Source organism: Amorphotheca resinae, assembly GCF_003019875.1.
Source record: "Amorphotheca resinae ATCC 22711 unplaced genomic scaffold M430scaffold_8, whole genome shotgun sequence".
In the NCBI taxonomy this organism is placed as follows: Eukaryota; Fungi; Ascomycota; class Leotiomycetes; order Helotiales; family Amorphothecaceae; genus Amorphotheca; species Amorphotheca resinae.
Window position 1 is genome coordinate 1472976 of NW_020194478.1, and position 15362 is coordinate 1488337.

The window sequence follows — 15362 nt, forward strand, 5'->3', positions numbered from 1 at the left end:
TAGTTGTAAAACTCATATCTCACGACCTGGGGGTTTTCGGCCGACGGGCCGCGGCCGGGTGTGTACATACCTACTCCGTACTTGAGAATGATATCTTGACTTAGAATGATATCTTGGAAACGGGATGGATTAGGGGCAGAATAGAAGTAGCATGGATGTAGGTTCAAAATGTAAATAGTAATTCATTAAAATGAAGCTGTACCGCTAGAGACAGATAGATATTCGGGTATCACCTCCTTCACCTCAAAGTACATGTTAATATCGTAGTAAATAAACAATTGTAAACGCCATTGTTTCTATCCGTATATGACCCGCTCTACTCCACAGATGTAGTTATAGCATTCTTCTCACTTATTCCCTTCTCGTTCTCCTGTGGTAGAGAGCCCTCGGCGTCTGACGCCGTGATGCCATCTGTGATATCATGGCCATAGACTGTAGTCATGACTAAAGACTCCGCAGCCGGGAAAAGTAGCGAAAGGACCGTGTACACGAAGATGCTGGACACGAAACCATACAACCAATCGAAGGTATAAAGATTCTGTGCACCCTTCGAGATGTGGACGCTGTCTCCGCCACCAGATGACGATTGGTCAATGGAATATGCGAGGCCCGGGAGATTGGGGCAGACAGCGACGAGGAAAGCGAGAAGAGCTCGCCAGTTGACGCCATACCAATATCTATATCGGCCTCGCGGATCGTAGAGAGCTGGGACGTCAATTTTTTGTTTCTTGACGAGCCAGTAGTCAGACGCGAGGATGCCAGCGATGGGCGCAAGGAAGACGGCGTATCCACCCATGAAAGAGAGGAAGGTTTGGGCGGAAGATAAGATCTTCCATGGCACGATGACCCAACCGCCGACAACAGCGGCGATTATGCATCCGCGCTTGATATTTATATAGCGAGGGAAGAGGACAGTCAAATCGTTGGCGGCGGAGATCGAGTTTGCAGTGATGTTGGTACCGACTTGGGCAATGTACCAGGAAGCCGCGGCGAAGAAGGCAGCAGCTCTTCCACCGTGACCAGATTCCATCCATCTGGCGATGATGTCCAGGGGATTCCACAGGGCCTCACCAAAGACTACGGTAGTGGCGGAAGTCGTCACGATACCGATGACGGCGCAGACGGTGAAGATGGCGGGGAGGAAGGGCAGCTGGATGAATTGTCCCCTGCTTTCTTTGGCGTAACGGGAGAAATCGGGGATGTTACAGGCGAGTGTTGCCCAGGAACCTGTGACCGACGACATGGAGCTCAGGAAAAGGTATGCCCTTGTACTTCCAGTAACTGTGGATTTCATAGAGAAGATCTCACCCGATCCTCCGGCTTTGTGGACACACCATCCCATGGTCGCGAGAGCTGTGATAGGGGCGGCGAACATCTTAACGAGGAAGAGATATCTGAGACGTGTAGGAGGGATCAAGAGAAGAGGCAACTGGATAATCCAGAAGAGGAAGTAACTGAAGACGAATTAGTGCCGTCTAAATATGAAGTCGGGCTGAAGAAACTCACCTGACCATTCCCTGTGTCGTGATACCTTGGCCCGCAGCAATATGGTTCGGAACATTTGCGTATGAAGGCCAAATAGCCTGAATCATGATGGTCATACATTGAGACCCGTTAAAACTTTGAATACCGAGCCAGAACATGGCGAGAATAGCACGAGAGGCGATGCAGAAGTATGCTAGATAATACCCGAAGGAAGATCGAATGGCGACCGAGAATGGGATGTGGAGTTTTGCACCGATGGCACCTGCATTGTCTCAGATTAAACTTTCGCACTCACCAAGAATTGGAAAAGAATTACCATTCAGAACCATAGGGATAGCGACACATGTTGTCCCCACAGTGATCTGTGAGAGTCAGTAACAGGGCCTTCGAAATGACAGTTCGAGGAGCATACAGCAGGAATGGCCTCTCTCCAACTCAAACCAACCGCGAGAATGGCCGAAGCTGTCTCCCAGGTACCCAAATTGATGGTATCAGTGGCCCAATACGCCATCCAAGTCCACATTGTCCAAGTCTGGTTCTCGACCGGGACAGGATCCATATCCTCGTTGGTCCAGACATACTCTGGGGCCAGAGCGGACTTCTGCTTTGGCAATTGCCATGCCGAAACAGTCGTGAAGCGGTCCTTCACCTGGCGCGCTGTAGGAATGTGCTCCCTGACCTGCTGCGCTGTAGGCACGAGGCTCTTGATGTCCCTCATTGTCGAGATGGCTCTTGCGGGCCAGACAGAATGATATCCCAGAGCAAATAGGTCTTTGCAGGACAGAAGCTGAAGATAGATGAAGGCCCACGAGACCTGGACATGGGAGAAGGTCTAGAAATATGCAAAGAAACGGCCGGTCGACGGGTATGTAGATAGCAGGAGTCTGGAGATAAGATCCTGGGGCACCGCTAACGTCGGGCTGGCAGCATCATAGCTGCTGGGAGTTGTGCACTATACATTGCACAACAGTACGGACGTAGTACTACTACAGCATGTACCTCCGTCCTCCAGCGTCAGGCGTAGGCGTCAGAAGAGATACACCAGTCAAGACCTTGCCTGACAGAGCTCTTCGTTCCAGAATTTCTGACTCGATCGTCGCCGTGGCGTGGCAACTAACGAATGACAAGGGGACTTCTTATCAAACACCAGGTTCGCCGTGCGGGCGTGCCTGGGACATGATCAAATACTGCATGGGGGACGAACTACGTCCAGGGAGGCTGGTTGTCTGGAGCAAGGAGCAATCAATCGTAAGAGAGCCTCCCGACTCGGGACTTCCGAAGACCAGGATTCGCGGAGCCAGTCACAGACGGCTGAGCGAAGCTTCTATCAATCTAGTATCAAGTGGTATCTACTCCACAGATACCGGTGCTACATAAGACAAAATATTAATAATTGCAACACCGCCGGCCGAGAGATAAACATTGCCGTCTTGGACCTATTTCCGGTAAAGAGAAAACCCCCTCTTGGCGTCTCATTGGATCTCCCACAACTGTCAAGGGCAAGCCTCTCCTCCATCTCCTCTTTCTGGATTATTCGTCGCGTCAGGGTCTCCCCACAGATCTATCCGGGCCCAGACAATCCTGCAAAACGGCAGATGGGCACTGCGCCTAAGAGAAGGCTGAGAGGTGGCAATTGTCTAAACGGGCCCGCCCCCGTCTAGATAGTAGATAGGGGTTGTCGCTGCAGGCCGGCGGCGCATCTCTGAATCTGAGGTTATCGCGAACCCCGTGCGGGACGGTACCTGCTTGTTGCCGACCGTCGTGAATTGAAAACCTTCAGGTGTAGACAACCAGCATGACGCAGTAAAAGAGCGATTTGTCTCTGTCTATACTATCTATTTAACCTGAATTGAGGATTATACGCAGCAATTAATGTCAATTTTATACTTCGACTATCAAGAAATGCCATGTTTAACTATTTATTGTACATTGTATGCCGCTTCTAATTAATAGCGGTAGAACAGCATTAATGTCTAAAATTACGACCGCATCTAAGAAGACTCGTCCTCGTTGTCTGAGAAATACTCAAATTCCCGTGGAACTTCGGCCTCTTCTCCTCCCTCGTCGTCTTCGTCGAAAGCGGTTAATACACCCGCGGCCGCCGCGGCACCCGATCCTGAGGCCTCACCTTGGGCATCTGCCTGTCGCCGCAAATTGAACGACTCGTTGCGCATGTCCTCAAGAGTTGTTGGCGCGGCAGCCTTTGCGGTGGAAGCCTTCTTTAACTTCTCCTCAATCAAGACCTTCTCTTCCTGAGGCTGGGTATCGATGAGTAGGATCACACCACCAGTTGGCTATAAAATGGTCAGTACGGAAACAGAGCTTATACTTGTGGCGAAACTAACCTTCTTGACTGGCTTATAACGGCCGGCTGGGAAGTTGATGAACTTGAGCTGAGCTGGAAGCACTCTTGACATGTTCTCAATATCATAGCCGACCTTCTCCTTCTCGAACTTCTTCTTGGCGATCTCTGCGGGAGTCGATCCCTCTTTCTCGCCTTCCGAGCCCTCTTTCTTCTCTTCCGCCTTTCCTTCCTTGTCCTTCGCGGTCTCCTCGTCAACGTCCATCTTATCACCAGCTGGAGCCGAGATCTTGGGCGTTGTTGGGGTCTGGTCAATATCCATACTCTCTCTTCGCTGCGCGCGCTCCTTCTTCTGTGCTCTCCGCTTCGCCTGGGCCGTTGTTGAAAGAACAGCAGTAGCAATAAGGGTAGGCGCTTCATCGGTCTTGACTTCTTGCTCTGGAGGATAGTCGAAGAGGCTCGGACGGGTTGCGCAGTGGAATTTGAAGCTTGGAATGTCGAGGTCATGGTCAAGACCAATCATAGATGTCGGGGTAAAGCTCAGTGAGAGGAAGTGGGTGAATGGGAACCAATACCAATACTGTGTGAAGACAGCCATGCCCACAATACCAGCCATGTTGAGGTTGCCTGTCTGGGTCTGCAATCCGATGGTGCAGTTGCGTCCTCCAGCATCAATTATACCCAAAGCCAGTGCGCATCCGAATTTGGTCATTGCATCTTCGTGACGATCACCGACAATCTTTTTGAGGGTCTTTCGAATAGATGCAACCTTGGGGTTCATGACTTCATTCTGCTGCATCATGATCATAGCAAGGGAAATCAAAGCTCCTTGTCGAACAAAGTCGGTAGGATCCTTGATCATGGGCTCTAGCAGATCAATAGCTTCATCCAGTCCAGTACCTGCGCAAGAAATACCAAGAGCCATGGCAGCTCCATACCGCACATGTGGGTTGTAGGATTCGGATAATAACTCAACCATGCGAGGCACACTGCCAGGCTTTCGGAAGAGGATGAAACCCAAGCTCATGACAGCGATACGTCGAACATCGTCATTAACGTCGCTGACAGCAACGTGGAGTAATTTTCGCACAGCCTTATTGCTCCCAGTTCCACAATATGCGAGCGCAACGGTCATGATACCACCGTATCGAAGGGTTGGATCGGGATCATTCAATAGACCTTCAATGAGCTCATCGGCACCCTCTTGCCTGCCGTACATGATCAATGCCATTCCGATGGCGAGACCTCGGACGATCTTTTCGTGTTGCGTTTCGTGAGCGTAAGTAATCATATCCTCCAGAGCTTTGATGTTGCCAGTGCCCAGCATGATAAGACCCATGGCAAGTCCAACAGCTTCGCCATTGAGTGCCGAATCCGTGTAAAGCACATTCTTCAAGCTCTCGTAGATTTCCTCGGAGCCAGTTGCCATTCCAGCAATACCAAGCCCCAAAGCACCACCATGCTGAATGACTTCCTCTTGAGCATCGTTGAATTGCTCTTTCAAGTAATCTAGGGCCTCAGCACCGTGGTTGGCGTAAATAAGACCATACGCATAAAGCGCACCACCTTGGCTGAAAATCGAGCCACCAAGAGATGTTCTTCGGGGAAGATAAGGCTCCAACAACTTTCGGCATTGCGTCAAATTACCACGATGGATAACACCCAGAGCAGCGGTTGCTGAGAATTTTGACCAATTGACCGCCTTTCCAAGCCACTCTAGATTGTCCCGGAAGAATTTGTCATTGGTTGTGCCTTGGTTCATGAAAGCATTGCAAAAGGTGACTGCTGTGTGAAATATGGAGTTTCGGCCCTCAAGACTGTCGCGTACTCTGTTCAAAATGCTTAGGTCCGTGTGGTTATTTCGGTAGAGGAATTCTAGGTTCAATCTGATTGTTTCGCTGCCATCCAGGATCTTGCGTATGCGATCGAAAATTTGAAAATGTGCATCAGGTATGTCTTCGGCATTGTTGTTCACTTCGCCCAGAAGTTGATCCGACTCCGTTGCTAATGCAAGTCAGCCTTCCATCACATCAGATTTGCACCAATACTCACGATTCTCCTTGGCCTCAGCAGTTGCTCCCTCGGCCTTTTTAGGCAAGGACTTCATAACCTTGGCAAGAAATTCCTGGGTTCCGTTGTCGTAGAGATCAAATGCTATTTGGTAAGCAATTGCTGTGGAATTTTGATCTTCATTTGCCTGTCAACCTGTTAGAAAGTCATCCAGAGCTACCAAGACGTAATACATACGACTAGTTTCTTCAGCATCGTTGAAGCCTCCTCATCCTGATTTAGATAAACAACGCACTTGGCGATGGAAAAGTAGTCGGGTGTCGGTATATCATTCAGAAGATCTAGGATCAATCTCAAGATTTCTGTTCGAAGGCCTCTCTCTTGCACCACGCCCATGCAGATGTCGAGGACGTACTCCATCAGCTCTTCCGTGACCGAACTAGCGCCGTCGGCCTGCTTTCCTCTCGCTTTCTTCTCATCATCACTAGCACGCTTGATAACCCGCCGCAGCACTTCAAGATTCTTTGCCTCAATAGCAATACCAACAACTTGTCTGTATCTGCCCTCCTGTAAACAGCTCTCGAACAGCCTCTCGATAACCTGTTGCAACGCTGCTTGTGTGGCCTGGTCAGGCAAGACAGCCGAACCTGGCTTGCCCTTTTGTACGAGTTGGTCTTGCACGTTGTCTGTTGAAGCTCTCGATAGAAGTGATTTTGATGGCAAGGCAGATTGCGAGAACGGAGTCGTCGGAGACGTCAGTGCGGCGGTGACACTGGCATCGTTGGCTCCGTTCACGAAAGAGGTCGCAAGAGTTGGGAGGGCGGCATCCCTGGGAGCTTCTTGTGGGATAGAATGCCGAGCAGCAGATGCGCTGATATAAGTGTCGACACATTTGGATATAATGGTCTCCTCGAATTCGCCTCCATGGTCCAATTTGAACAAGTCTCCAGCTCCGAGAGCAAAGTTCATGCTCTCATCGTACTCCCCCAAATGGTAGAACACCTTCGCCAATACCAGAGATGCAAGCTGTCGCTCGGGAAAGGTTTCATCTTCGTAGAGTGCTTCGCTGAAGCAGCGAGTCAGCAAGAGGACGGAGAAGGAGCTCCAAGGAAGCAGCATTGAGAGATTTAAAGATGAGATACTTACATTTGACCTACAGAACCCGCAACCTCGGTCCACAACGTGTCGATGTCATCGTTCAACGTCTGCAGGGCAAAGACTTTGAGCTCGGGCTCTGTGTCGGAGAGGAAACCCAGAACACCGGAGGCTGAGGTCAAGCCAGGCATGGTCGATAGGGTGTCGTCTTGGGGTAGGGATGGGTGCGCTTGATTTGTGTGTTGATAGAGGATGCGCGAAGGCGGCGGAGGATAGATGGAGGATAGATGGAGGCGAGGTGAGGTCGTGCTGGTTGCTATGTACAACTTCTCTAAGAGGTCACTCTCCAGGCACAGCTTGTCACGTAACAGCTTGGGTTGCCGCGATTTAGCGACGGCGCTAAGGTAATTGGCAGCCTTAGGGTCGAGGCAGGAAGAAATTTTCACGCGTCACAAACGGATTTGCATGGAGAAGCAGCTTCACGTATTGCTGGATAGTTGGATCAGAGAGAGGCTTTCAAAGTGCTCTGGCTTGAATACAGTGATATTGACCCTTCCCTAGATGTGTTCTTCTCCCCGTTCTGTACCCCCCACGTGCAGGATCTCCCCATATGCACTCCAACGGCCATGGCCATTTTAAAGGAGGCAGCGGCTTCTTCGTCTAAGGAGGAGACTCTAAAATAAATGTATGGGATCTATCTGTCAACACCAAGTGCGAGCCTCCATCACCAACCTGTAAATGCCATACCACGATCCAATCATCCGTGGATCTCTGTGTTCGGTTCTGATAGCGACAGCGACCTCCTCGACCCGTGCGGAATCCCTTGCGCCGCCCAGCCTCGCTCCCTCCCCGTTTGCGTCGTTGACATCGCCCGGAAACGGTTGCGCCAGCATCAAGAAGTCTGTCGAGTCGCGTTGGATTGTGCGGAGGATTTGTGATCATTGTCCGATGAGCACCACCGCGACGAATATATCGACATCTCACAGTCTGGGGTAAGGCGCGCTTGGTCGCGCGCTGGGAGGCCATCGAATCGCCATTATGGATCTCCGCTCAATTATCAACAGCGAAGCTGGCGAGGGCTCAGCCCAGAAACAAGCTACACCAGTCACTCCAATACACGCTCCTCTTCAGCAGGGCTTTCGAGACCACAGCCATCAGCCACACGCCTCGCCGGGGAAACGTCCCTCGCAAGACTACGGGCCTGGGCCGACTCAAGCGGGTGGGCCATATTCATCTCCAACTTCATACCAAGCTCAAGGGGCCTACTCAAATCGACCCCCTCCTCCGCCACCTATTCAAGCTCCTCCGCAGAATGAGCTGCGCTCTCCAGCAGGGCCCTACTCTGCGCAGTCACCGTATAGGCAAACATCTTCATCATCAATGAGCAGCTATTTCCAACAGCACCAGACACCCCAGAGTCCCGCACAACACCACCACCAATACCCACCGAATTTTCCATCTCGAGACAATTATCCACAATCGAATCCGCCGCCTCCACCCCATATTCAAACCCATAATCCCCAAAGCCAAAGCTCGACCACTCCACAGACACCTCCGATTGGTATGCCAGGGGCACCACATCCATACCTCCAGCAGCAAAGATCACAGTCTTCGGCTTCCACGCCTACTTCTGCTCATAGTCAACCACCATACTTCAATCAACAGCTGCAAGACAGCCCGGTATCTGCGAGTCATTTCCCCCCTTCGCAGATTTCACAGCACCAGCGGCAACAATCCCAGCAATCACAGCCAGGTACTCCACTCGGACCCCCAGTGAATCAGCGACATTCTTCCGGCGGATTCACTCAACCTTCAAGTCCATATCAGCAGCGTGGCTTATCCTCAGGCCCTTTCTCACAATTTCAAACATCTCCCGCGCCCCCAGCCGCATCGATTCCCAAGTTGCCAAGCACCCCGGGTGGCTACGATTCACAAAGAACGTCTACAAGCGAGCAGCACAGAACGTCACAAAGTGAACGAGAGCGAAGCATCAGTGTTAGTCCGAAAACACGAATACCGAGCCAAACTAGAGGGGATATTACAATTGCCAGCCAGCAATCCGAGAACGATCACGGCAATTCGGTAAAGCGTAAGATGGAAGGCCGAGAAACCCCAATAGAGCAGCATCAACAAATAGAACGAGACGAGATGAAGCCACAAACTAACGGTGACCACCGAACGCCTTCCGGTACCAACTCCTCCCCACAACAACCTCCAAAAAAACGGACTCGTTACACTGAGCCCCCAATCTGGGCGCGGAGCGTGCTTGGGCGTACGAAGGGCAGTTACGGCTCAATAAAGGTCAACCAAAAAGCGAACGGAAATCGGCCTGTAGTGAATATTCCAGCTCCGGCCCCCCCTCCACCGGCTGCTCCTCCACCAGTTGCCCCGCCACCTGCTGCCGTTGAAATCAATGGGCATGGTCATATACCCCCACCCGTAGCTCCGATAGATGATCCCTCTAGAATCCTTGGGCCATGGGAGAAGAGTATCACTGGGAAGAAACCTTTCGAGCACATGACGAAGATTGTAGCTGACTGGCTATATCTGAATGTCGTCTCAAGGAACGATATTGGAGAATTAGCCAGCCGAGGGGTGGAGATAGAAATTGAAGCAAAGCTAGGTCAGCTTATCAACAAGGACACCAACGAAAGATACTACTTGCCAGTTCTGTCGGAGTGCGTTCTTGCGGAAAATGCACGGGTCGGGTTCAGAAGTTCCATGACAGAGGTATGATAACATCTCCTGACATATTAAAGACAGTGTTAATATTTGTATTGCAGCTGCAACACCGGAGCCTGAATGATTTCTTGAATCAAAAAGTTAAAGAGACGCACCCACAAAATCCAGGTGCCCAAAGGCGAGTCCCAATCGATTATCTCCATCGACGAGAAACGGATAAATTCTTCGAGCTTCCACCTTCCCATATAAACTCGTTGCCTCCCGTCATTCGAGAGCGGCTCAATCCTCGCCATGCTATCAAGGTTCGAGTGACATACGCACAAGAACCGAAAGAACAAAAGACGATTCTGGCAAAGATTATCAAAGCCAGGATTGCAGATATCGACATTTATAACCCCAATTTGCCACTTGACTGCCGAATCAGCATCAACTTCGAAATGCAATACGAAGGTGAAGTCGAGGACTTGAAGGCCGCAAGTATAGAGAATCGAATTCCAGATCGGAATAAAGATCGGTTGAGCTATAAACAGTCTCATTATCAAATCGATCTCACTCAGGTAACCCAAGTTACGTCAGTAAATGTAAGTGCCCCTCAAGATTTTGTACGTGAACCTGTATTAACATGATCCAGGGTGTCAACCGGACAGACAAAGAACACGAACTGGAAATCGAAGTCTCGACCGCCGCAATCAGAGAACAGGGACGACGGGCCGCGGCTGGCGAGCCGAACGAGTATGTTTCACTGGTTGAAGGCTTGCTCGATAATGTGAGGGTTTTATCAAGAGCTGTCCCTCCACCTTAATGATGGACTGATTGAAGTGATGGGAGTTTTGGGATCTAGATACCCTGGAGTCCTTGGGCAATTCATAGGATAGACCGGGATAAGATGTCTGCATGTAGCACGGCTCGTGTGTGTATAATATTACGAACTAATAAAAAGGGGGGCGCTGGTAAAATGGAAGGATATGTTGTTATGGTCTTTATTATCTTCCCACTTTGATCGAGCTTTCCCACTTTGATCGAGTAGACAATACCTGAAGTCGGACAGTTAAAAGGTAGAAACAAATCTCGAAACGATGATTGGCTTGCCTCGCTAAACGTCGCGAGCCCCGGCAACTTCCGCAACATCAACCTGATGCGGCGAGCCTCCAGCTCAGAAGCTCTCGAACTCATGCAATGCGTCAAAACATCAAGCCAAAGCAATGATTATACGGTGCCCACCGGCCGGTGCCGTTCGATCAAATGCACTCAGTACCGTATGCCTATCATGTTTCTGCCAAAGCACAAAGACTGCTGCTCGGACAGTCTCGAGAAACTTTTCCACGACAGCGAGTGTTAGGAGCACCATAGCTAGGACCACCACGCCACGGTTACGGGATGGATACTTCTCTGCGAATGTTTTACTTGAGAAAGCGCGCGCGAGCTCTAGCAGAGGAGCATTGCTATCTACAGTCACTGGGGAGGGTTCAATTTCACGCAATGGAGCTCTGAAGACTTCTCAGACCCCGGAATCTACCCCTCCAACGTCTACAGAAGATCTTCCGCACCGCCGCCGTCAAAAGGCACGAAAAGAAGCTGCTGCTGCTGCAGAGGCCGACCTTGTACTTCCCCAAAATGCCTCGTCGAATCTCACTTCCCAAGCTTCCACCGCGCCCTCGAATTCCTTGCGGCGCCTCCTTCCCGTTCTCCTCTCGCTCTCCAAACCCCGGCTGTCGGTCCTCGTTGTCTTGACCGCAATGGCATCCTACTCCCTATACCCCGTTCCCGAAGTCCTCAATCCCTCCGCAACAGATACTCCTTCCCTCTCCACGCTTACACTCCTTTTCCTCACAACTGGAACGTCGTTATGTGCTGCGAGCGCAAATGCCTTCAATATGCTGTATGAGCCGAAATGGGATGCGATGATGAGCCGCACGCGCAATCGCCCCCTTGTAAGAGGTCTTATATCTACACGTAGTGCTGCCTTATTCGCTATCATTTCCGGTCTTACGGGAGTTGGCCTCTTATACTACGGGGTAAATCCCACCGTCTCCTTCCTTGGGGGGTTGAATATTTTTCTATATGCAGGGGTCTACACACCCATGAAGCGCCTCTCCGTTGTCAATACCTGGGTCGGGGCTATCGTTGGAGGAATTCCACCTTTGATGGGCTGGGCAGCTGCGGCAGGACAGTCCGCCACTGCTGGCACATGGCAAGAATTGCTGCTTGGGGAGCAGAATATAGGAGGTTGGCTACTAGCGTCATTGCTTGTTGCCTGGCAACTGGCACATTTCATGTCTCTGTCCTGGAGCATCCGCCACGAGTACAAACAGGCGGGATACAGGATGCTATGCTGGGTCAACCCCGCCATGAACGGCCGCGTAGCCCTCCGCTACAGCCTGGCCTTCATTCCGATCTCCGTAGCACTCTGCTACTACGGGATCACGGAATGGAGCTTCGCCCTCACGAGCGCACCCGTCAATCTCTGGCTTGCCCGCGAGGCGTACCGGTTTTGGAAGCACGAGGGGCACAAGGGGAGTGCCAGGGGTCTGTTCTGGGCATCTGTTTGGCATCTCCCTGTGGTGTTGGTGCTGGCGATGGTGGAGAAAAAGGGCATGTGGCAACGGGCCTGGAGGAGCATTGTTGGCGAGCCGGATCTGGAAGATGAATGGGAGGACGAGGATGAGGAGGAGGCGGTGCTTACTGCGAGGCATTTGACGCCGGAGGCTAAGGCTGCCGCGCTTACGGTGGGGAACCGATGAATTGCCCATCGCTTAGCAGGAGATGTATGCGAGTATATTTGTGGGGTATTTGGAGTCAGGGATATATAAAGGTATGAAATTAGAAGCTATCGAGCTCACTGTACTACTACCACTACCACTACTACTATAAAAGGTATCTTCTTCGTATTATCATCAATCATGATGCTCCCCCCCTTGATGGTATCAAACCCGTGTTCCCCAAACCGCCAATGCTAAAAGTCGTCCCCTTTCCCTTCCAGAAAGGTAAGAATATAAAAGGAAGGGAAATATAGAAGAAGAAGAATAAGGGAAAGGTAAGGAAAGGAAAAGAAAGGAAAGGCAAAGAAAACTAACGGCCATCATGACGGTTAATAATAGCGCCAATCCCCATATCCATACTCGATAATCGAGAGCCAGCCTGACCGAGTCCCTGAGCGTGAACGTATACCCCTCCATGCTGTCTAGCAGCCCTATTCTGATGATGGTCCTGGTACTGCCCATAGCCACCGAGACCGGATGGGCCGCTATGATTCGAGGCGCCATCTGCATCACACTCAGCTTCCAAATCATCAATGCCGGAGACACCGGAATCATCATACTTTTGGAGAGGGTCCTGAAGACTGGGTGATCCAGATAAGGCGCCTTCACGGCGCGTGCAGGCTCGTGCTGCGGTTTGCATGTTTTTGATGCCTTGTGACATGCACTATGAAGTTGTTAGTGCCTCTCCCAATAGAAAAACAAGTGGTATATAGAGTAAGAGGCGAGACACAAAAGAAAGATAGACAGAGAAATAGGGGGGTAGACGGAGGGAAATATAAATGAAGCAAGGAAGCAAGCCAATGAAAAGGAGAGTCAATGATAGAAGGGCAATAAGGTAAACAAACCTTCTGCTCAACAACCATCCATTTCTCGCCTGTCGCCGCCGCAAGCCCAGACCAAATCTCCCTCCGCATGGCCATATACTGCTTGGCCAGATTCTCCAACCTCTCGCTGTCCCAATCATCGGCGCTCTTTTTCTCCATCAAGCGCTCATGTCGTTTTCTGCATGCGTTTGGTGTCTTGGTTGGGAAATACGCCTGCTGAATGTGGCCCCAATTCATTCCGTCATGTCGCGCCGCCATCAATGTCTGGTCATCCTGTGGGTTCCATGCCCCGGATGAAGGACGAATGGAGGGCATGGAGGGAGCAGATGGGAAAAGTGCGTATTGGGGTTGAGAAACAGGTTGAGAAACAGGTTGCACAGGGCCACCCTGAACGTAGGTTGGCTGCTGTGTGTATGATTGCTGGGGCATAATTGTTGAAAGAGGAGAATGAGGAAAGTAGGTTGTGGAAGGACGAGAAGAAAGAGGTGTGTATTGTGGTATAGAGATGGGATACTGGGTAGTACCTTGAGTACTACTGACTGGACTCGTGCGGTAGTAACCCTGGCTCCGAACTGAGCTGTGACCTTTCGGCATAATGATAGAAGAAAACAGAGAAATGAGATGGCGAGGACTGGGTATTTGTAGATTCCTCGGCAGGAGAAGAGAGAAGAAACGGAGAGGCTCTTCAAGGAAATGACGTTTGAGAATCTGAGAAAAGACGACAAGGAACTGGCATTCATGTACCGAGTAAGACGGGTATGCTGTCAGACGGGAAGATCGTGGGCGGCTCTGCGGATGGGGAAGATAGAGACGAGGCCGTCCCTGGAGAGCGCGGCAACGAAGCTTTATACACATCCAACAGTTCGGCAGAACAGGGAACAGATGACGAGGTGTAGGGCTAGAGGCGAGGTTAGGAAACGCCAACAGTCCTAAATTGGGACCCGCGATCAGCTCTTGAAACTCTTTTCGAGCCGCGATCTTTCTTTAGAACGCTGCCATGCGGTGCTCCAGGGCGAACCGTGGGCCCGTCTGCGGGAACCAAAACATGGGGACATGAGACGAAAGCACGATACCCTCTCGCGCAGAAACAGGAGCCGCGGGAGTAGTAACGTGTGTACAAGAGAGGAAGTTTGGAGAGAGCGCGGCCATGGCATTGGTCGATGAGGGCCATGTCGGCGGTTGTCCCATGAGATCTGTTGATCTGTTTCCCTGGACGTCGGCGGTTAGGTTCGCGGGCGGTAAAGGGGCGGTACAGGCGCTGGATAGAACCAAAAATAGGGTTCTTCGTCCTGAATATCCTTGCTCCTTTTGCATTCACCAGGTTGTCGGGGGCCCTTACCAGATGCACTGGCCATCACCTTAAACCAGGGGGATTCTCCCTGTGTATTCAGGTACCAGGGCGAACGCGTTGGAGCGGGTTCAGGACTTTCAGCCTTACAGCAGTGGGCGACAGTCGGCAGCGGGTCCGACAAAACGGAGATCGTCCAGCTTGACGAGACACGCCGGGGTTGTGAGTGGTCGAGCAGAAGGCCGGGTGGCGCGCGCCTCGACAGCACTCTGGATGGGATTGGGGGAAAAGTGGGTGAATGGGGATCGGATGTGATGCTGGTCTTTGGTGTTTTGGGTGTTCTCCATTGGGCGCAACGGTGCTGACTAACTTCACGTGATCAGAGGAATTGCTGCTGGAAGCCACACGTGATCACAATGCGGGAGCCGAGGGCTGGTTAACATCACGTGACTACGGGTTCTGGACCAAGCAACCTGAGATGGTACCTTACCTTCCCCAAGATCCTCACCTACCTTACCCACCTTACTCACCCAGCACCCTTCGCCAGAATGATCATCGGTGGTCAAGCGTTCCAAGCATATACATCTTCGTCCATCACCAAATCTTCACGCACAAATAACCGCTGGCCATCAACGACCATGCATCTGCCACTGATTTATCCGCCGGGTGTTGATGACCTCGGGCTGATTGGCCGTCCACGCCACGCAAGGGCTCCAACTGTTGGCTCTCCGTCGCGCAGAATCGAGAGACCTTCGTCCCTGGTCCCCCTGTCAGCTTCCCATTGAGCCGGCCAATTTAGCCAGCTGTGGGGTTTGAGGGGTACAGAACTTCATCGTCATGCTGACCACGAGCTGCCCCGGGGCATGACACTCGCAATAGCAGAAGACGATATGTATACTTCCGATGGAGTGTCTCCC

At 51.4% G+C, this 15362-nt stretch overlaps 5 protein-coding genes across 5 annotated transcripts; 2 read left to right on the top strand and 3 right to left on the bottom strand.

Annotated features, from left to right (window-relative positions):
* Nucleotides 1-316: 316 nt before the first annotated feature.
* Nucleotides 317-2203, bottom strand: M430DRAFT_104699 (hypothetical protein; the record flags this gene model as incomplete). Its single annotated transcript, XM_024860944.1, has 4 exons — nt 317-1454; nt 1507-1747; nt 1802-1847; nt 1898-2203. The coding sequence occupies 4 exons, from the start codon at nt 2201-2203 to the stop codon at nt 317-319; spliced, it is 1731 nt and encodes a 576-aa protein (XP_024719858.1).
* Nucleotides 2204-3389: 1186 nt separating this feature from the next.
* On the bottom strand, nt 3390-7212 carry M430DRAFT_142809 (hypothetical protein). Its single transcript, XM_024862784.1, has 5 exons — nt 6944-7212; nt 6035-6863; nt 5840-5984; nt 3831-5791; nt 3390-3779 (listed from the first exon to the last, which is right to left on the bottom strand). Exons 1-5 carry the CDS (start codon nt 7081-7083, stop codon nt 3477-3479), a joined length of 3378 nt encoding a protein of 1125 aa, XP_024719859.1. The 5' UTR covers nt 7084-7212; the 3' UTR covers nt 3390-3476.
* Nucleotides 7213-8986: 1774 nt separating this feature from the next.
* On the top strand, nt 8987-10376 carry M430DRAFT_104021 (hypothetical protein; the record flags this gene model as incomplete). Its single annotated transcript, XM_024860895.1, has 3 exons — nt 8987-9622; nt 9676-10155; nt 10206-10376. The coding sequence occupies 3 exons, from the start codon at nt 8987-8989 to the stop codon at nt 10374-10376; spliced, it is 1287 nt and encodes a 428-aa protein (XP_024719860.1).
* Nucleotides 10377-10745: 369 nt separating this feature from the next.
* On the top strand, nt 10746-12332 carry M430DRAFT_35963 (hypothetical protein). Its single transcript, XM_024866842.1, has one exon. The coding sequence runs from the start codon at nt 10777-10779 to the stop codon at nt 12313-12315; it is 1539 nt and encodes a 512-aa protein (XP_024719861.1). The 5' UTR covers nt 10746-10776; the 3' UTR covers nt 12316-12332.
* Nucleotides 12333-12643: 311 nt separating this feature from the next.
* On the bottom strand, nt 12644-13586 carry M430DRAFT_20564 (hypothetical protein; the record flags this gene model as incomplete). The annotated part of the gene is made up of 2 exons (XM_024864325.1): nt 12644-12997; nt 13179-13586. The coding sequence occupies 2 exons, from the start codon at nt 13584-13586 to the stop codon at nt 12644-12646; spliced, it is 762 nt and encodes a 253-aa protein (XP_024719862.1).
* Between the last annotated feature and the right edge of the window lie 1776 nt (nt 13587-15362).